At 54.8% G+C, this 20,668-nt stretch overlaps 7 protein-coding genes across 7 annotated transcripts; 5 read left to right on the top strand and 2 right to left on the bottom strand.

The window, feature by feature from the left end:
• Positions 1 to 318: 318 nt before the first annotated feature.
• On the top strand, positions 319 to 1,713 carry M406DRAFT_230314 (WD40 repeat-like protein; the record flags this gene model as incomplete). Its single annotated transcript, XM_040915830.1, has 4 exons — positions 319 to 789; positions 895 to 1,109; positions 1,203 to 1,433; positions 1,530 to 1,713. Coding segments are annotated over 4 exons (1,101 nt in total), but the record flags the coding sequence as incomplete, so codon positions are not given.
• Positions 1,714 to 3,060: 1,347 nt separating this feature from the next.
• M406DRAFT_337244 (uncharacterized protein) lies at positions 3,061 to 9,664 on the bottom strand (the record flags this gene model as incomplete). The annotated part of the gene is made up of 4 exons (XM_040921236.1): positions 3,061 to 3,328; positions 3,453 to 4,369; positions 4,415 to 8,426; positions 8,535 to 9,664. The coding sequence occupies 4 exons, from the start codon at positions 9,662 to 9,664 to the stop codon at positions 3,061 to 3,063; spliced, it is 6,327 nt and encodes a 2,108-aa protein (XP_040779887.1).
• A 1,880-nt stretch (positions 9,665 to 11,544) lies between these two features.
• M406DRAFT_337243 (uncharacterized protein) lies at positions 11,545 to 12,192 on the top strand (the record flags this gene model as incomplete). The annotated part of the gene is made up of 2 exons (XM_040921235.1): positions 11,545 to 11,887; positions 11,948 to 12,192. 2 exons carry the CDS (start codon positions 11,545 to 11,547, stop codon positions 12,190 to 12,192), a joined length of 588 nt encoding a protein of 195 aa, XP_040779886.1.
• Positions 12,193 to 13,424: 1,232 nt separating this feature from the next.
• On the bottom strand, positions 13,425 to 15,149 carry M406DRAFT_62927 (uncharacterized protein; the record flags this gene model as incomplete). Its single annotated transcript, XM_040924808.1, has 3 exons — positions 13,425 to 14,100; positions 14,173 to 14,736; positions 14,809 to 15,149. The coding sequence occupies 3 exons, from the start codon at positions 15,147 to 15,149 to the stop codon at positions 13,425 to 13,427; spliced, it is 1,581 nt and encodes a 526-aa protein (XP_040779885.1).
• Positions 15,150 to 15,917: 768 nt separating this feature from the next.
• On the top strand, positions 15,918 to 16,328 carry M406DRAFT_242913 (translational machinery component; the record flags this gene model as incomplete). The annotated part of the gene is made up of 1 exon (XM_040916193.1): positions 15,918 to 16,328. A coding segment is annotated over one exon (411 nt), but the record flags the coding sequence as incomplete, so codon positions are not given.
• Positions 16,329 to 16,933: 605 nt separating this feature from the next.
• M406DRAFT_43915 (uncharacterized protein) lies at positions 16,934 to 18,274 on the top strand (the record flags this gene model as incomplete). The annotated part of the gene is made up of 1 exon (XM_040924235.1): positions 16,934 to 18,274. One exon carries the CDS (start codon positions 16,934 to 16,936, stop codon positions 18,272 to 18,274), a length of 1,341 nt encoding a protein of 446 aa, XP_040779883.1.
• A 748-nt stretch (positions 18,275 to 19,022) lies between these two features.
• Positions 19,023 to 19,892, top strand: M406DRAFT_231778 (uncharacterized protein; the record flags this gene model as incomplete). Its single annotated transcript, XM_040915884.1, has 1 exon — positions 19,023 to 19,892. A coding segment is annotated over one exon (870 nt), but the record flags the coding sequence as incomplete, so codon positions are not given.
• Positions 19,893 to 20,668: the final 776 nt, after the last annotated feature.

Below are 20,668 nucleotides of genomic sequence, written 5' to 3'. Positions count from 1 at the left end.
ACGACGATGGCTGATCCAGAATCCGACATTGGAGAATCATCATCTTCAAAACGGCGGAAACGGAATGACGGCACCGCAGAACACACCTCCTCCGAGGAACGCGACCCATCCCCCGCGCCCAACAACGAGGATGAGGTCCACGAACTCTCTATACGAGCCGGCCGCCCAGCTTCACGGTCACGGAGCAGGAGCGCAGGCAGCGGTGGTGCAGAAACGCGAGACAAGGGCTATGACACCTCGCGTTCACAGTCGCAGTTGCGATCCCCCTCCAGATTGAGGTCCAAATCCAGATCCAGGTCCAGGTCCAGAGATGGATCACGCTCGAGCTCCGGATCACGCACACCACGTTCCCGCTCGAGATCCCGCTCGAGATCCCGATCGCGCTCACGGTCCGACTCCCGCTCCAGGTCGCGCTCTCGCTCGTCCACCTCCTCCTCCCGCCGCACCCCCCACCGCTCAACCTCCACCTCCCGCGACCGTGCCCATGCCGCCCAGGAGCGCAGGCCCTTCCGTCCCGAGTTCAAGGCCCACCTCGAGCTGCGCGGTCATGCGAAACCTATATCCCAGGTGCGCGTCTCCCCCGACGGCCGCTGGATCGCCTCTGCCTCCGCCGACGGGACCGCCATGATCTGGGACGCCACGACTGGTGCACACATAGACACGCTCGTTGGCCACATGGCCGGCGTCTCTTGCCTGGCGTGGAGCCCAGACTCCGAGACTATCGCCACGGGCAGCGACGACAAGGCCATCCGGCTCTGGAACCGCACCACGGGAGACCCCGCGCACGCCGTGGGCGCCGACGAGAACCTGCCCCCGGGCGAGAGAATAGCCACCTCGGCCAGGGGCATCGGCGGCAGGACAGACCGCGGGGTACGAGGCAGTGGGGGGAGAAAGCCGCTGCTTGGCCACCACAGCTATGTGTACTGCTTGAAGTTCTCGCCAAAGGGGAATATGCTCGCCAGCGGGAGCTACGACGAGGCCGTGTTCCTGTGGGATGTCCGTGCAGGGCGCCTTATGAGGAGCCTGCCGGCCCATAGCGATCCCGTCAGCGGCATTGACTTCTGTATGGACGGCACACTGGTGGCTAGCTGTTCTACGGATGGGTTGATGTGAGTAGCTGTACTGTTCTGTACTGGTACAGCCCACAGAGAGTCCTTTCAGGCATGAAGAGCTGACCTATTGTCTTCTTTGTTATCACATAGTCGCATCTGGGATACCGCCACCGGCCAGTGCCTCCGCACCCTCGTCTACGTAGACAACCCCGCCGCATCCTCCGTCTGTTTCTCTCCTAACGGCCGCTTCGTCCTCGCCAGCTACACTGACTCCTGCATGCGGCTCTGGGACTTCATCAACATGCCCTGCACCGTGAAAAAGACCTACCAGGGCCACGTGAACAAGAACTTTTCCGTCGGCGGCTGCTTCGGCCTCCTGCGGTCCATGCGCAAGGTCTTGGTCCCGGCTGCGAACAACGATGAAGACGACGGCGTCGAGAACGACTTTGCCGAAGAGCAGTGGGAGGAGGCAGACAGCGTCGCCTTTGTCGCGAGCGCCAGCGAGGATGGAGACATTGTACTGTGGGACGTCAAGAGCAAGGAAATCCTGCAGCGCGTCGAGCGTGCCCACCAAGGCGTGTGCTTCTGGGTCGACGTCCACGGCGAAACGGGCACCATGGTCAGCTGTGGCCAGGATGGGCGCATCGTGGTGTTCAGGCACCGGCCTCCTGAGACGAACAACGGCGGCAGCGGCGATGGTAGTCGCGACGAAAAGAAGAACAGCTTGGTAGTCAACGGCCACACCAAGCGCGGAGACGATGGAGATCAGTATCCGGAGGAGAGCGAGAATCGCACAGGGAAAGAGGAGGAGGAGAAGGAGGAGGAGGATGAGACAATGCGCGACGCTGCGCCTGGGCCAGAGACCAATGCTGAGCCTGACGTCGAGCCTGCGTCGGGGTTGGAGCCTGTGCAGGCTAACGGCCATGCATATGACGAGGGAGAGACCCAGGCAGGAGAAGAAAAAGGCCCGGAACCTGGCCCTGTGGAGGGCGGCATTGCAATGGACGAGCCGATTTCCTCTGCTGATTGAACCCTCATTCTAGCATAACGAAAGGCTTCATTCAGCCAGTCAGGTCTGGAAGCACCCGCGGGCGATTCCTTGAAGGATGAAGAGGAAATATAAATCTAAGTCAAGGAGAGTGGTATCACAAACATCCTGCGCTCTCCCTCTGTCTCCCTCTGTAAGTGTACGTGGTGTGCGTGTGTGTTTGTGTGTGTAGTCGGGGGCCTAATTTATCAATTTGTCTCCTCCAAAACTTTAATCACCTGTGAAACCCCTTGTCCAATTCTGCCCATGCCTCATCAATCATGAAGAACAATGACCGTATGCAACTAACAAAAGAACGCCTCTACCGAGACCCCGTCGCGTCTTCCCAGTCTCTCAGACTGCACACAGTTACTACCCACGCCATGCCCCAAGCAGCAATCACTGTTGAGAAGAATCTTCTGCCAACTCTGCACACAGTCGACCGGGTGGCGTCCACCCCCCCTCCCCCCCCCACATTCACTGATATCGAGCCTCTCAATCATCCGGCTCATCCTCCTATTCTTCTACGCCCTCGCCTTCATCAAACACCTCCTCATGCTCCCCGGCCTCCTCGTCCTCATCGTCAATCTCGTCTTCTCCATCTCCATCTTGCTCTTCCTGGTCTTCCTCGTCATCCTCATCACCAATCTCCTCTTCAGCCTCCCAGTAGTCGGTTATGTTCGCAGCCAACTGCTCGAGCAGATCCATCTCCTCATCCTCGTCCACATCATTCTCTTCTTCATCGTCTTCTTCTTCGTCCTCTGCCTCGTCATCAAGCCGGCGAGCAGCCTCATGGAACCACGTTGCCATGATCCCCATGGGATCCCGAAAGAAGTCGTCTAGCTCCTCGAGATCGGGGTCCAACTCCTCGAGATCAAGGTCCATATCGTCTTCTTCCTCCTCCTCCTCCTCCTCCTCCTCCTCCGTATCGTCGGGTGTGGTGTCTATGTCTTCATTGCGGCCGACGTTCCAACCATTTAGTCATATGGTCTCCCAGCCGCCAGTATTAATGTCCGACTCGAGTCTGCGCGAGATGAAGGAGGGAATGCCGCCAGTGAGCCATACAGTGCGGAGCAGTGAGTCGTAACGTTTCTGGGACAGGAAGAGCTGTCGATAGTGCCGAAGGCCCATGTCCGTCTCGCCGTACGCGTCGATGTAGGGGGCGTGGCTGAAGGATCCGGAGTTACGGTGCAGATAGAAGGCCGCGCATTTGCGGATGCTGATAAAGATGCCGACGCTGCCTTGGCATCTGTTTTTTGTTAGGCACATGACTGTCAGCTTTCCATTTCTTTTTCTCGTCACACAAGTAGTTTCTTCCTTCCCTTCTCCTTTTCTTCTTCTGGGGATATCTGGGTTATATCTGCTTCACTTACTTCCGCATGTGCTGCTGCGCACCACCAATTCTGTTGGCAGACCCACGACGCCTCACCGCCACCGGGTCCAGAGCAGAGCAACAAACACTCTGCCCGCAGAACACTTCACCACAGAGCAGGCAGATCATCGGGTCTGAGACGTCTTTGCCGCTTCTGGGACACCGCCGCTTCGTACATTCCTCTATCAGCGTATCGTAGTTCATTGGTAGACCGATGAGCTCGAAGATGCCCGGGTGGCTGAGGAGCTGCTCTGCGGCCTGGTATTCCTGGGCCATGGGGCTTGGCTTGGTCGAGTACGGGCTGCTCCACCAGGCATTGTCATGTTGGATCCAACCGCGCACGAGCTGGTCGCAGAGCGCACTAGGCCAGCCGACGTGGATGCCGAGAGGGGTGAGGGCTGCACACATGCTGTCGAAATCGGGCAGGCGGAGAGCCTCGGTGAGGCGAACAAGCTCGTCTTGCTCTGGTTGGGGGGAGATATGGCTGTTGAAGTCGACGCCGTACTTGACGTAGAGGAGAATGACGCACTTGCGAAGGAAGCACTGGGCATACTTCTTGGTGAAGGCGTAGTAGTCTGCGATGGACGTGAAGCAATCTTGGTCGAAGCCACTCGACGCAGGCGCCTCGGGCGTCACGGCGTCGCTGCCAGCATCATCGCTGCATGTGAAGTCAAGGTTCATCTTGTAGATGGTCTTGCAGAATTCGGCAAAGTTGACGAGATTCCTGTCTTCAATGTTCTCGCAAGCCATCCACTCCGGGCCTCGCTTGACCTTGCAGATGCGCTGGACTACCTTGACGATCTCAGCGAGGTAGTAGACACGGAGGAGATACGAAACCTCAAACCCATGAGCTGCGGCAACGCCGAAGATACTCTCACAGAGCAAGATAAAAGGGTCCGACGCAAGCACCGGCGTCAGCTGCAGGTACTTGTCGTCCAGAGGGGTACCTCCAGTGTCATGTACGAACAGCTGCATGTGCTGTTTGGTGGTCATGGCTTGGAACTCGGTGACGACCCTGTTCATACCACCGAATTTCTGCCCACCAATGGCAATGTACGACGTGACTGTCTCCGTGAAGGTACGAAGGTGGGTGAGAGTCGACTCGGAGATTCTCTCTAGTAACAAGGAGCCGTACTCAGCATCCAGGCCTCTGTGCTGGATCTCGACAGATGAGATGGAATAGCCGACGGCGGCAGCCAAGACGTCAATGTTGCTCAGATCCGCGGGGTTCCTAGCTTTGTCATAGTTGATAAGTGGGTTTGGCGGCAAGGCGAGAGCGTTGATCTTGATTGTATCTCGAAGACGACGGTATACCCGCACAAGTTCGGTCATGGGAGTGTTGGTTTCGGCCATGCCGCTGGGGTCAGGGGCGTCGCTGCGAAAGGGTTCTCCGAATGGCACGCCTACAGGCGTCTGCTGCGTACCCGACTCCCATGCATCAAGCACGAGGTGCGAAGATACGTCGGCCAGTCTGGGCAGCAGAGAGCCTTTCGTGTAGTGGGAAAACATATTGACGGACTGTGTCGGAGACTGCGTAGACGGGAATGCGGGTCCCGACGACAGATTCTCCTTGAGGAACATGGCGAAAGATTCCGAGGAGACCTGGACGTCGGTAGATGTTTGGAGCGCACCGGGATAGGACTCCTCCTGGCCCTTCCAGATGATAGGCAAGAACACGTTGCCGAGGGCCTTGCAGAGTGGACAGACAAACTCTAGGCGCGTGGGGTTCTCAGGATGATGCCGTGCAATCTGCTGCCTATGTCTCTGCTGGGTCGCGTCGAAATACACCTCAAAACAGCTGTAGTGCATCATGTGACCACATCCGGTGGAAAGTGGTCCTCTTCGCACAGCTGCGGAAGGAAAGCCCTTGCCGATGACCTGGCGCTCGGTCGTGAAGATCTCGCCCTTCTGGTTGACCTTCTCCACCTGAATGCGGTTTTCATGGCTCACGCCAAACGGTCGGATATCCTCGGCGGATCTGTCAAGGTTTTTGGGGACCTTGGTTACTTCTCGCACAAAATCGGGGTTGGAAAGATCTGTCTGCCGCATAATTGCGCTCTCTCTGAGAAAAGCGAATGTCCCGTACAGCCGACGATCATCCGTGTCCTCCTGGCACAGAATGCACGTTCCCGATGGATATTTCCAGAAGTTTTTCTCTTCCACAGGCTCTGGGAGTTCATCCTCTAGGTCATCCACATCGCCCCAGTCGATATCCTGCTGCTGGGCCATGAAGTTCTTCTGCTGCTGCTGGAACTGAGCCATCACTTTGGCCTGACGGTCCAGGGCAGCCTTTTTCTTGCGTTCGCGCTCCTCTTCCGCATTCACATTGACGGCTGGCGAGGCAGTGCTGATTCTGTCGACAGGCACGCCAAGACGCACATAGGCTGCCTCAAAATCCTGTGGTCGCTTCTGACGCATCCGTCGCAGGATGACCCCAATCCTGGTATGGCAGGCCTTGAGCTCCTGCTTGGTCGACATGAGGTCCAGGAGAGAAACAATTGTTCTCGCTGCAGGGGCATCCGGCATCAGGCTACCCAGAGAGGTTTTGGTGAGGGCATTGTGTATGAAGGAAGGCCGTGAATGGTCCCCCTCGGCACCCTGGTCTTCGGTGACGGCGATGAAAACGAGGTGCAACACAAGGTGCAGGTAGATCTCGAGCCTTGAGGATGGCACAGTTGGTGTCAACTTTGGGCTGAGAAGAGCGTACAGCAGGCTGTAGTATATGACCTGGGCGAACATGCCCGTGCTGGTAACCTCGGACAGTCCTGCAAAGACACCGTCTTCTATCGGCCGCAGCTTCGGCTCGTACACCAGGTCCTCGACCGGCTTGCCTGTCTTCTTGGCCATGAATTTACGCCACGCATTCTCTGATTCTTCGCGCTGGTTCTTGGTGTAAATTGCGGTGAATGGATCGATCTCCTCGACACACTCTTCCTTCAGCTGAAAGGTTCCGACGTCCGAGATACCTTCTGGTGCTTTGTAGTTTGTGACCTCCGCGAGAACTTGAGTGAATTCCTCCTGCTCTTGATACCTCTCAGGTAGTCTGCCACCAATCTCGGTGAATGTAAGGGGCTTGAAGCACAGCATATGAATGAGGTCTCGGCGCATGAACCTGACGCGGCTATCCCGCCCATCATCGAATCGACACAGAGAGGTGCGGTCTGACAATAATATTACGACCAGATGCAGCATGTCTTCGGCGACCTCGATATGCTGAACATCATCTTGGCCCAGTGACTTCTGCTCATAAAGGCCTTTTACCCACTTGTCCATGCCGAAGCGATCGACGATAGAGGCAAGCACGCGGCTGGGGTTGCAGATCACGAGGGCAGTCTGCAGCAGGAAGATGTCCCGGTGGTGGCCCATCTCCCTCTGGGCGATCCCGCGATATGTACCAGACTGGTGGCGCAAGCTCATGCCATTGCGAACCCACATGCTTGATCTCATTTGTGACAGCCATGCACACACCCGCAGAGAGTAATCGACAGCGGCCATCAGGAAATCTTCCGGTTCGTACTCGCGTCTCGGCATCATCCGCTTGCCCATCAGACGAGGCTGCGCTCTCAGGTCTTGAGTCTTAAAGCTTAGAAGTGCTCGCATCTGCTCAACCGGCATCGACCTGGCACATTCGATGAGCCATGTAAGCGTGTAGTGGAGCGCGTGGTGAAAACTGATGGGTTGTTCTTCGACAACAAATTTGACCACTTCATACTTGGTCGGCTCGGAGTCAAACTCGAAGTCAGAAAGGACCTTGAAGCGAACTTCATCTTTGATTTCGGCCTGACTGAACCGGCCACGCTCCGCACCGATCGAATTGATGATGACTGCCTTGGCTGCCAGGCGGATGGCCCAAGATAATTGGGCAGGCTCGGCCTTTTCGAAAGCCCTGCTGAAGAGACGACACAGTCGGTTGATCTCTCTGGTGATCAGAGACGCACTGATCCACGTATCGGTTTCGTATTCAACGTGCTCTCCCACGGCCCTAGTGTTTGGGCAGATCCCCTGATGTAGCTTGACCAGATCGAGGAATTGCATCATGTACCTCTCATCGGTCCGCAGACGATTTTGCACATGTGGGGACAAAAACAGATATTTGAGGTCCGCGAAAAAGTGGTACATGCGTCTGTTAGTAACAGACCCGGAATCAAACGCCAACACCGCGGTGTCAGACACATTCCAGGGGTGTGCAACTTGTCGCGTAGTCAAAAAGGTATACAGGATGGCTATCAAGCTGGTGAGAAAGTTGCCGCGCTCCACGACCTCGGCAGTAATGGAGGGGGTCGTCAGCATCTGTAGGGAAAGGTTGATGATGGAGTGGTCTGGCTCCCGATCTGCAATGAGATAGAGCTGGGCCAAGGTGGTGTACAGTCCAGCAAAGCGCAGTCCGAGGACTCGCTTGAACTCGGGTATCGTCACAACTGTGGAGATGTAGAGCGAGCGCAAGTCGTTACGGACCTTCTTCCACATTCTCAAGTCAAAGAGAATCATCCAATCTAGGCGGACTCGCTGGAAGACATTTTCAGCGGGCGGGACGTTGCTGGTGTCCATGTACGCAGCAGGCGCGAGCAGCCAGTACCAACCAGATTTTGGTGGTGCTGGGTTTCGCCGAGTGTTTCCTGGCGTCTTCGGAATCTCGAGGCTGTTTTTGGCGTAAATAGTCGACGGTATGAGAGGCTCCGCAACATCAGAATCAGAAGGTGTCATGTCTCCTTCCCTGGTGGTTCGGCGGGACACACCCGGCGCTGGAGGCGGTGGCGGTGGCGGGTAGCCTGCCATTGTCGCCTCGTCGGCCTCGAGCGCCTCATCGGCGCGCCAATCCGACATGTTGACGTCTTCAGAGGCTCCAGGAGCTGTGTCCAACATCACCAAGTCCTCCTCATCATCCTCGTCCTCATCCATAGCGTCGCGGGAAGACGTCGGTGTGTTGTCGCCCTCAGCGTCGCCGTCGCCGTCGCCATCGCTGTCGTCATCGTCGCTCGCAGGTGGTAGGGTAGCAAGATGTCGTGTGACCACCACACGTGCCTCTTCCATATCGGTCGCACCCAAGAACCTAAACTGTTCATAAGGGAACACAACCATAGACCGCTCAGCGGCTTCGGTTTCCTCATCATCAATACCACTCTTTCCCACCGATCTGTGAGTGGCGAGGCTGCCCATCCTCCATGGTTTGAGAAACTCTTCGCAGACGATGGTCCGCAGCACAGAATGGTCGTCGCCCACGGAACAGCCAGAAATATCCTTCAGCCACTCAATGATGGTGCCGCACATCTGTTCGCGGAAGGTGTCGCGCGAGGAGCGAATCGTGACCGTAACACGAATATGCTCCAGCGTTGTGGCGATGCCCAAGAGCTTGTCGATGTCGTCACCATATGTGAGGATGCTCCGGCCGATGAGGTCGGTCTCGTAGGCCTTTTCCACACCAGTCCTGAGCGTTGTTCCGCATGCCCTTGCCACCTGGTCTCTGACATCGTCAACGGTGTGCTTCTCGTCGTTCCATAATATGACGGCGTATTCGCTCGCCGGTTCCACATCTCCGCCATAGTACGTCGACTGCAATCTAGATGTCCTCTCGTCGTGCCTGATCGAGTCTTTGGTCTTTGTCTGACGCAGCTGCTCGGGCGAACAAGATATCACATCACACAAATAGTCAATCACCCGACCGATGACCATCCTAATGCTGAAGAGCAAGTCGTCTGGCAGCGGCGCTGCTTCCCTCTCTTTGCCCTTAGGCTGTGCATGCTCCCACATGGAATGTATCGTACAGAACATGGGCGTACGCCATGCCTCATGGTCGCCACAGTCACAACATCCGCTATTGCCGGGCGAAACACTGATCCGCACCATGTGTCCAGTGTGGTCGGTCGCATCGAAGCACTTGGCGCAGAGGCAGCAAGTGTCGTCGACGCCGCACGTCTTGCAGCCATATGATGCCTCGCCCGCCTTGAATATGTGTCCGCATGCCTTTCCGCGAGCGGCCTCCGTGTACTCAGACCCCTCGACAGCGCCTTGGGCGTCCCTGAGCTTCTGAAGCCTGCCGTCGACGAGTATGTTGCCGTTTGGGAAGAAGAGTCGCAAGTAGTCGTCGTTGCCACAGGTCATGAGCCGAAAAAGGTTCTCTAGGAGTAAATCCGCAGCTTCCCCGTTGTATCGATATTGTTTGAGAGCTGGCAGCTCCATCAGAAACTGACAGAGCTGCTGCTCCTGCGTCGACATCGAGATTGGTCTCTCCATCGTTGCGTATTCAGGTCATTCTTGATTGGGAGAGGGAGGTTCGATGCAACACAATAGCGTGCGGGGAACGGATAATCGGGAGGTTGTATAGTTTTGTAACCGCAAACTCTATGGATGGATGTTTTTCTGGTGTCGTTGGGAAAGTGGAGGGTATGGCTTCGATAAATGGGTTGTTGAGCTGGTTGGGAAGGTCAGTTTGTTTATGTTCTCGATAGGGACCCCTCTAAATCGCAGGGTACGTAGTGCATCACAGTGGGGTGGACCCGGGGGGGGGGTTCTAAAGTGGCAACTGGAGAATAAGACGACCGCTGAAGCTGCACCTACATGGAGAGTTACGGGCGTAATAAGCCTCAACAATAGCGGAGGAAGGGAAAAAGGGAGAAGGATAGAAGTAAGACACAAGCTTGAGCTTGGGTCGCAGGGAATTAAGCTGTGACGTGTTTTCTTTGTTGTTGATGTCTGTCTCAGGGAAAGTTGATGGTTGGGCTCTGCGGTAGGATGGGACATGGGCGTCTATACGGTCCACCCAGCAGCATCGACTAGCAGCCGTGCGCTCCGCAGCTTGTTGAGCGGCTCCTCTTCTCTTGCTTTGAACCCTTCACTGTCTCGATCCGCACCCAACTGTTTTCTTGAGACATTCATCTTCACATATCCATCCTGAGAAAACTCCTAGTGTGCAGTAATTGGCCCAGAGCAGCGTTGAATGTGGGCCTCTAGCTTGTTGTCATATTCATCAATTTTGCGATTCCATCTATGCAGACCTCTAAAGCCGTAGAAGTACACCATTGCCAAGTCTGTCCCGGTTTGCTCCTTTAATTCCAAAGAACTGCAGCATCTATTCCGGTTCCCTCCTCTTCTCCTGGCTTTACTCCTCGTCCTCGTCGCCGCCCTCGATGTACTTGGACTTGATGTCCTTCCATTGACGCTGTAACCTAGTCAGCTTCGCCACTCGTACGTGATGTCCAAGGAATTCATGTGTCCCTTACCCCCCGGTTCATCTTGTCCCACAGGCTCTGCGAGCCAACATCGAAAGACCTGCCGTCCTCATATCAGAAAAAGGGGCCCAGAAGCCGTGATGAGTAGCATCGGATGGAGACGTACATCTGGAGGCCGAAGGCGGTGGCGAACACTGCGCCCAGCATGACGAAGTTGTTTCGGAAGAGGACGCTGTGGCTAACGGTTAGAATTTCGAGTCTATCATCATCGGTCGTGCGTGGGTGACTTGCTTGTAGATGGTGGTCTGGCCGGCCTGATGATTGATGCGCGATTAGCTCATGATGGTCCAGTGGGAGCGCCTGGGTGCCGAGTAACATACCATTTTGTCTAAACAGCAGTGCTTCTGGTTGGGGAGGGGGTTGGTCTGGCAGCAAGTGCTCTTTGGGTTGGCAATTCGTCGTTGAGGATGCGTCGATTTGGGGACTGGGAGGCTTCAAAAGATGGATTCAAAATTGGCGATGACTTTCCGGCCATTCCCTAGCCACGAAACGGCCCACTTCTGATTGGCCAAAGCTTCCCCAGACCACCCCACCCGCCTGTGAGGTACCTTGTACATACTGAACTAAGTAGGGACCTGCAGCAGTATTCAACCATACACGCACCCCCACCACAACCTTTGGTCAACGTCCTCACAGACGGCTTCGTCGCAATTCTCAGTGCTGGTGCTGTTGTCTTGCTGTCCATATCATCCCTTCAAAGATTCAATCTTGTTGCCGCTACCTCGAATTTCCCATCAGCAATTCCTCCATCTCTGGTATACTGCTGAAAGCCTAACGGCCTACCCTGCGGAATCTGAGTCCGATCATCGCTCATCCGCCTCGAATCTTCCCCTACCCGCGCGTCTTCTTGCCTCGTGCGAAGTCAAGATGTCCGCCCAACCAAGCAACTCTGGCATCGTGACCAACTCCACCGGCGAGCGCCACATACCTGAGTCGACCCGCGCGGACGGCTCCGTACGGAAGGCCATCAAAATCCGTCCTGGCTACAAGCCTCCCGAGGACGCCGAGATCTACAAGAACCGAACCGCCGAGACCTTTCGCAACCGCTACAAGGGCGGCGTGATCGGCGCTGAAGCCGCCACGTCAGGTTCCACCGCCAACGGTACACTTGCAACTTCGTCAGCGGCTGCGAACAAGAATGCCAAGCGGCGCGAGGCGCGCAAAAAGGCCAAGGCTGCCGGTGAGGCCGGCGGCGAAGAGGAGGAGGACGGTGAAGGCAAGAGCAAGGACAAGAATGCTCAGCCACCCAAGACTGGTGAAGGGGACGAAGCTGCTGTTGATCCTGATGTCGAGCGCAAGAAGAAGGCTAGGAACCTCACCAAGAAGCTGAAGCAAGCCAAGGAGCTGAAGAGCAAGAAGGACGATGGGCAGTCTCTGCTCCCTGAGCAGTTCGCCAAGGTGATCAAGATCAATGAGCTCGTCCGTGAGCTAGCTGCCCTTGGCTTTGACAGTGAGGGTGAATCTGTCGAGGAGGATGCCAAGGGTCAGGACAAAAAGGAAGAGGCCCCTGCCTGAACAGGATATGGAAATGGAAGACCTTTTGGTTCACAAATCATGTCTGGGTGTTCCAGTCGGAATCCCTCCCTCCCCTCCTCTGCCACAGCTATCATCACTCTGATTGATGACAAGCTATACCCGAGCATCGAGCTGTCCACAGACTTCACCGAAATCAGCAATGATCACTTCCCTCAGAACAACAGCCTGCGACTTGGGCTGGTAGTTAAGGACTTGAGAGGCTATGGACAGCAGTCAATACTGCGGATCATGCAAACAGCCTGCAACATGTTTGGCTGCTCTGAGCAGCCCGCTCAGTTGAGATCAAGAGCACTCGACACTTGAAAGACTATCCTGCCTTGGACATGATGTCTCCAATATTCCACTGGAAGACATGACGAGGAAGAGGCTGAAGGGGACTAATGGTTGAGAGAGCACAATGATGGTACCAGGTGGAATTATGAAAGGGTGGAACATCACAGACCAAGCTGGCGGCTCAGGGGAAAGACCAGGGACAATAAATATTATTAAGGGAGGGAATTCTAAAAAGAGTCTTGTCCTCTTCAATCTCATATGACTTGCATGATGGGATGCCTTTTGCTTTCGCCTGCGTAACAGCGATAATGCTACTAACAAGCCAAAGCCATGATTTCCAGCAATTGCTCTCATATAAGTAAAGCCAAACATACGTCAAACAGAGCACATACAGTAACGCAGTAGTGGTGATGCGTAGTACATCAAATGCAGAGACACCACCGATTTGACAAAAATCATGCGTCTGAAAGGAAGAAAACACATCAGAGGAGCAGGCCCGTCCAAGGGGGCTTTCGAGACTGGCAATTCAATATGCTCAAGCTCTTTGATCATCATCAATATACATTGGAGGGATGAGTGGTCATCATGCCCTTTTGGAGTGGTGTTTCAGATGCCAACGCCGTCCTAAATCACTTTTCCTTGCCCGAAGAAACTCTTTCAAATCTTCCCGAGTTTGCAACCCCCGAAAACCCAATCAGCCCAAGATATTTGTACAGAGGTTCTATATGTTCAGACGGCTAGACACGCCGGCAAAAAGTGGCGTGCGGGGTTACAATAGCCCAGACATGAACGCGCGACCGGCGTTAAAAGAGAGAGCAAAGAAGCGGATAATTAGTGCCCCGGGTTGAACAGATGTTGCAGGAAACAGGGAGGACAGCTTGTCGCTGCAGCCATCTTGAGAGAGAGAGAGAGAGAGCAGGGTGTCGGTGACGAAGTACTCAAATATACTCCCGTGCGCTCTTCTGCATCTCAATCAACCGCCAACCTCTTGTCTCAGGGTTGTTGACATCATCCGGCGTCCTTGTAATACCAATGGCGTACGTGACCAACTGAACCTTGTCCTCCATTCCAGCAGCAAGCTGATTCGTCTTCGCGTTGCGGTAAACATGCACCTCCTGTGTCCTGGCGGTGATGATGAAGACAGGGATCTCGCCGGGTTCCAGCATCCTAGCCTTGAGTATATCGACGTGTCTGATGTCGAGGATGCGGCCATCCGATTTAAGTCCGGCTTGCAGGTATTGCTTCGTGAGGGCCTCGTAGACAGAGTATTGCGCCTCGGAGAGCCAGAGCTTCAGGGTCTCCACATCGCCCTTCACGTAGGCGTCGAGAACTTCGGGTAGTATGTACTCGCGTAGCTCGCGCAGGAATGGCTCGACCTGGAAAGCAGGGTCCATGGACCGGAACTTCTTGATAACCATCGCAGTCTCGTTCTCGGCGAAGAACCCAGCCACACGGTCGGTGATGCTGCGGGCGGTGAGGATGAGGGGGTTTTCAGACTCGTTGTACACGTCCTTCATGCCGAAGACGCCCTGTACGAACTTGTTGGAGTCCTTGAAGTTTTTCCACGCCTCCTTCCATTGGGCGTCCTTGTGGACGGTGATGTTGGTGCCAGCGCTGTGCACAGCAAAGATTAGACATTAGGACTGAGCTCAACTGAGGAACAGTGGTAATGAATGTCCAACATACTTGGGGTCCTCCTCGATCACCTCGGGCTTGCGGCCCCCGTCCAGCTGCTCACGAAGCTCCCTCTGCTTCCTCCGCTCCTCTTTGTCCACCCAACCGCCATACCGCGAGCTGCTCCCGTCGTCTATGACGCTTTTCACACTCTTGAAGGCCTCGGTGTCCCGAATCGGCTTGGTGGTCTTGTCGATGACCTCGCCTGTAGCATTCGCCGCCTTGCGAACCCCCTTGACGACTGAGGTGTCCCACGTCCACGCCGCACCCTTGCCCACCGCACCGGCTGTGTTCTTCAGCACTTTTCCGGCAGTCGAGGACATGGCGCCGGTGGTCTTCTCGTATGCCTCGCGTGCTCGTCGGACAGACTCGCTCTCCACAAAATCGGTTGCGCCCTGTGCCAATTGCTTTGTCGAGTCGTTCCATTCTTTAGACGCCTTGAACTCGGTCTGCATGGTCTCCATGAACACCTGCCATGGAGTCTTGTCACCGTGGGGAGGTGGCGGTGGTAAATCTTCCTTCTTTTCCTCTTTTTTGTCGCTTTCACCCTCTTCGCCCTCGGCCTTCTTCTCGCTGCTGGACTCTTCTTGAGGCTCGTCCTGTTTTTGGGTTTGATCCTGCTCTGCAGCGGCTTCTGCCTTGGCCGACTCCGTTTGCGCTTTGTTTTCGTGCTTGGTTTCGGGCTTCACATCTTGCCGGCTTGGGGGGGTCATGTGAAAAGCACGAGACTGAGGCGCGATGGTTGTCCGTATCGCAGAAGGGAGGAATTGAGAGCGTAGAAGGGGTATCTGCGCAGGTGTAGTGTAAAAATAAAGCGATGCTATAGATGATTCATTGCTCTGCGACACCAAACGACCCGATAATAACCTCCGGAAAGCTGGCGATCTGCCATACGGGTGTGCGGATGCATTCAGCGCAGAAACCCTGGAGGCTGAGGAAGAGGAGGAGGAGAGAGGAAGTGTCCTCGAGACGGATCTTAAGGAACTCATGATGGAATAGGATAAAGAGGCGCACCACCCGGAGAAGGGTAAAACTCCTAGAGTAGGTGGCGGAAGGGTAGGTGGTGATGATGAAGATGATGATGATGGGAGAAGCAGGAACAAGAGGCACTTCGAAAATTTGGGAGGCGTGACGGAAGTTTTGCTGGGGTCTGCCGCGGGCCAGAATCGGAGCTTTTGGGGGCAGGCAAAAGCGGGAGCCCTGGGCAGCGGCAGGCGACAGGTGCCCTGCATGCGCTACCACTTGCAGTGGACTTGAGCTCTCAATCGGTCGGCCTTGAAAGTCTCCCGAAATTTTCCAGGCTCGTCGCCGGACGAACGACACGACGACGACGACACAGCCCACCAACTCTCAAGATGAGTCGGTCAACAACAAGCCGCCAATTGGCGAAAACATTATTCTCAGCAACATCACAGTCCTCGTCAACACAGATACGATGCGCAGCCGCAGCCCCGCTCACGCGGCCCTTCTCGAGCTCCAGCACCCGACGAGACGACGGCGGAAAACTGAAGCGCGAGAGCATTCTTTCAGGTGTCATGGGGAACATACGCAACAGTCCGACCGCGAATAATGACAGACAATCCCCATTCTCTTCTCCTCCCTTCGGATCAGGGCGCTCTGCACCCGTCAAGTCCGAGAACATGTGGAAGCTCTCGCAAAGATTACCCTCAGCCAACCTAGCGTTAGGGCGTGCCACCAACGACACGCGGTTCGTGGACTCGTCACTCCTGGATCGTGACCCGTCGGGTGGTCTTGATGATCTGTCAAGCGGCGCTATGATGGCTGATCAGCCCACGGAACCATACCACTTCCACATCTACAGCCACAAGCACAACTGCCACGTGACAGTTACCAAGCCCAACCGCGACGCCATTGTATCGCTGTCTTGCGGCAATCTAGGGTTCAGAAAGAGTCAGAGGAAGACCTACGACTCGGCATATCAGCTGGGCGCCTATGTCATCGATAAACTTCAGCAGGCTGGCTGGCACAACAAAATTGACAAGATGGAGGTGTCATTGAGAGGATTCGGACCGGGGAGGGAGGCGGTAACAAAGGTCTTGCTGGGTACTGAGGGAAAACTGCTGAGAGACAAGATCGTGAAGGTATCCGACTCAACCAGGCTGAAATTTGGCGGTACGAGGAGTAAGCGGCCAAGGCGTCTGGGTTAAGGTCTATAAGGAGATAGCGGAGAGAAACTTTGCAACCATTGAAAAAGTGTGCCCCGCTGAAGCGACGACCGCAATGGCAAAGGCGCCAGAAACCCAGTGGTTGTACATGGAGAGTCTAACAGGCGGGGTTGGGAACTGTATGATGGATATCTCTAGTCTTTCACAGAGCACCGGCTGTATGACCATGATCCTGATCTAATCACTTGAGGAGGCATGCCAACCCAGTGTGTGTATGTGTGTGTCGCCTACTGTATATGAGCACTACTAAAAAGGAGAGAACCATTTGAGATGAGCTCGAGAACACGGTCTTGAAGTATATCATGAAGTGTACTATGTATAATGAAACTTTGATGTGTCCGGGGGGGGGGGGGAGCAAGCATCTCTTACAAAAGAGTGGGCAGTCGTTTACTCTAGCAATTCAGACCCCCACCAAGAATTCTGCAGGGGTCTTGTTTTCTTTAGCTTGCAGTCATCTGAAAGCCAACTTTTTGTCTCGGACTTCTTTTCCTTTATTCTTCTTCTTCTTCTTTTTTTCTTTCTTATCAACCTCCCATGCGACGACGTAGGTGCCTATGGATCCCGCCGCGCAACCCAAGTCCTCTCTTATGGACCTAAACTTCAACGCGGTCCTCGAATCTCCCGTTTTCGCCGGCGGCGTAGGCCTCGCCGCTCTCGGCAGCGTCGCAGCCCTCGCGCGCCGCGGTGCGATCCGTTATGCACAGCTCCTCCGCCGCCAGCTCCTCATCAACGTCGAGATCTCCAAGACCGACCCGTCCTATCCCTGGGTACTGGGATACCTCTCGCGCCCCCGTGAGAGCCCTGGCCTGCTCGCCTCCCGCCTGACGCGCATCCGTCAGCTCTCAGTGAAGACTACGACCCGCTCTGCAGCGCCGGGCAGGAGTGCGAGCAATGTCGGGCCTACGCACGCGCACTTTGCGCTCGTCCCGGGATATGGCACACATCTAATACGTCATGCGCCGGGTGTCTACGTGATGGTACAGAGGGAGAAATCGTCGACCGCCGAGATGTCTACCGGCGAGCCGCACGAGACCATGACGCTGACGGCGCTCTGGGCGCATCGTCATGTGTTTGAGGAGATCTTTGGGGATGCGCACGCCATGATGGCCAAGGCCACAGAGGGAAAGACGGTGGTGTATACGGTCCGTGGGTTCGACTGGGTCCAGCTGGGCGAGCCGAGGCGCAAGAGGCCACTGGGGAGTGTGGTGCTAGATGAAGGCGTTAAGGAGGGCATCGTGGCGGACGTGAAGGATTTTATTGCCAGGCAGGAATGGTATGCTGAGCGGGGCATACCGTACCGGAGAGGCTATCTGCTCTTTGGACCACCAGGTGGGGGGAAGTCAAGCTTTATACATGCCCTGGCCGGGGAGCTGAATTTTGCTATTGCAACTATCAACCTGAGCGAGCGGGGTATGGCGGATGACAAGCTGGCCATGATGATGCAGAAGCTGCCAGCACGAACCATCGTCCTGCTGGAGGATGCAGACGCCGCTTTCGTCAACAGAAAACAAAAGGACTCAGATGGCTACAGCGGATCCACAGTCACATTTTCCGGTCTCCTCAACGCGCTGGACGGCCTGTCGGCTGGAGAAGAGAGGATAGCATTCCTCACCACAAACCACATCGACAGGCTAGATCCAGCGCTCATCCGGCCAGGACGGGTGGACATGATTGTCCGGGTGGGCGAGGCGACGAGGTACCAGGCAGGTGAGCTGTTCGACCGCTTCTATGGCGACGTCGACAGGGACGGAAGCGGAAAGCAACGCTTCCTGCAGAAGCTGGATGATATGGGCCTGTTCGATGAGAAGACTCCGAGGCGCACGAGTGCAGCAGCCATCCAGGGAATCTTCCTCTTCAACAAGAACGATATGGAGGGTGCCATCGCCATGGCCGAAGTACTCGGTCAGGCAACACCGACGGACAGCTGATCCACCGCCTTCAGACTGGTTTCATAAACCACACTGACGTATGATCAATTCAAAATGGTCAAAGTGATAGACTACTACTGTAAAATAATCTGTGTTGTAGTTTTTGCAAACGAAATGATACCCCTTTCTCCATAATGTATGAGGCCAGGAAATCTTTACAGCTCCTAAGATTGTACAAAGAAATTACCACCCAATTCAACAAGTAAAAGAAAAGGAAGGGGAAATTTTGATACATGCAGCTATTACAACAGCATTGAGCAGCTCCAAAGCTTGTTTGGTCGAAACAGTCAGTGCGTAAAGGAGCGGGTCTGCGCTAAGTAAGTAGATATTACCAGGCAGCGACCGCGCCACCATTCGCAGACCTAGTCGCGCCTTCTTCGAACATAATTTTATATTACGCGACTTACGGTGATCGTCGAGATGTTACGGTAACAACAAGAACTTTCGGTAGAACGGTCTCGGCCTGGATCAAGCTTTCTGGGTCTCATCTGAAGTGCATCCCGCGTACATCTTGCAATATAACTCTTTCGTCGTCACTTCTACAACAACCAGCCAGATTGATTAGACAAATTTCAGACGGAGGAACTCGACACACAACAGACAAGACAACTACCACACAGGTATGTCTGAGGGTACTCAAAGGCATTCACCCTGGGCAAGGAGAGGGCGTTCTACCTGGCGTGGTGGACGAGGCAGGGGACGAGGCGGATTCTTTGGCCGCGGCCAGCCCTCAGCCGCTCGACAAGCCCTGGTGCACGTCGCCAACGAGACCAGATCTGTGCTGCCCTTCATCCTGAAGGACCTTCCAGGCTTCAAAGCCGAAAAGTCTGAGATTATATCGCTAGACACGAACCCGCCTTTGAAGCAACAAGACTGTCCGCAACACGACAAGGCCACCGTCAAAGTGATCAATGAGGACTCCTTCAACGCAGCTATCATGATGATGGACACAACATCTGCTGTATCCGCGCCCCCTGGCGCCAGTACCGTCACCAAATCTCCTATGACATACTCCAGACCCGCTGTCCTCAATCTCGCATCCGATAAGTCCCCCGGCGGCGGCTGGTTAAATGGCGCCATGGCCCAAGAAGAAGCGCTCTGCTACCGCTCGTCTCTTTCTCTTAGCCTACACAAGCACTATTATCCCTGGGATGCTGACCAGGGTGTCTATACACATGATGTGGTTATCATCCGGAGCTCCGCGTCTGAGGATCACAAGCTTCTGGCGCCCGACATCCCAGCTGCCGACCTCCCCGTGGTGAGCGTGGTCAGCATCGCGGCCGTTCGTTGCCCGAAGGTCTCCGAAGTACAGTCTCTGGCGGGCGACAAGAGGAAGGTCTTCGCCGACAGTGAGGACAGGGATTTGACCAAGAGGAAGATGAGGCTAGGGCTACGGGTGGCGGCGGCGAAAGGCCACGATTGTCTCGTACTTGGTGCGCTAGGATGCGGGGCTTTCAGGAATCCTGTAGAGGAAGTAGCAGATGCCTGGAAGGAAGTACTGGAGGAGACGGAGTTTGCGGGCGGTTGGTGGAGGGAGATTTGGTTTGCTGTGTTCGATCAGAAAAACGAAGGCAATTATGAGGTCTTCGAAAAAGTGCTCGGTGGGCTGCAGGTATAGTTGAGGCATAAGGTTACGAGGACGAACACAGCACAAAAAGCATATCACTCCCAGTTTGTCAAGGCAACTGCAATCATTCAGCCAGATACCCAACGCCATTCAGACGCGAATTACTACTGATTCCAAGTCGTTCTTTCGACAACGTGGTTCCCGGGTAGCGTAAGCATATTCGATGTCGAAGGAGTGACACCTCATGCAGCCCTATATCACGACATAAACATGGCTGTTGATGCCACGCCCCTTGCCTGATGCTGCTATTCGGCAGCCTCAGGATGGAACCCTGCTCAGTCAAGACGCCCAAACGCAAATTTTAACGGTCATACCGTGTGAGACGTAGAATAAGGGTACAGAGATGACTGTTTTGTTGTTGTGTGTGTCTCTCGAGTTCAAGGCCAGAGGAATCGGGTGGGTTAAAGCCGACTTTTAGTAAAGAAAAGCGTATGGAGCAACAAGCTGGAAATGGGGATCAAGCTTTGGTGATTCAGATGTGCTTTTGCTCTGATCATTCTGAGAGATTTTGAAAGTCGACATCTTCTGGCTTTGTTGCTTTCTATTATTTTCTTTTCTCAATGCCTGGGGTGAAGAAATTCACCTGCATGGCATCTGATTGCATAGCATAAAAACAGGGTCCCTAAAAACCAAGACCTGCATTCGTGACCGACCACCTAGAACCTTCTTTCACATTCTCTGAACAGGAAAAATCTCTATCATATCCAGAATAGACTTTTTTGGATGCAGAAGTGTCCCACCGTATGGATTTTTGGACTTCCCTCGAA

This window comes from Cryphonectria parasitica (assembly GCF_011745365.1).
Source record: "Cryphonectria parasitica EP155 unplaced genomic scaffold M406scaffold_2, whole genome shotgun sequence".
NCBI lineage: Eukaryota > Fungi > Ascomycota > Sordariomycetes > Diaporthales > Cryphonectriaceae > Cryphonectria > Cryphonectria parasitica.
Note: the sequence above shows the minus strand (reverse complement) of the source record. Positions and strands in the feature narration are given on the sequence as shown.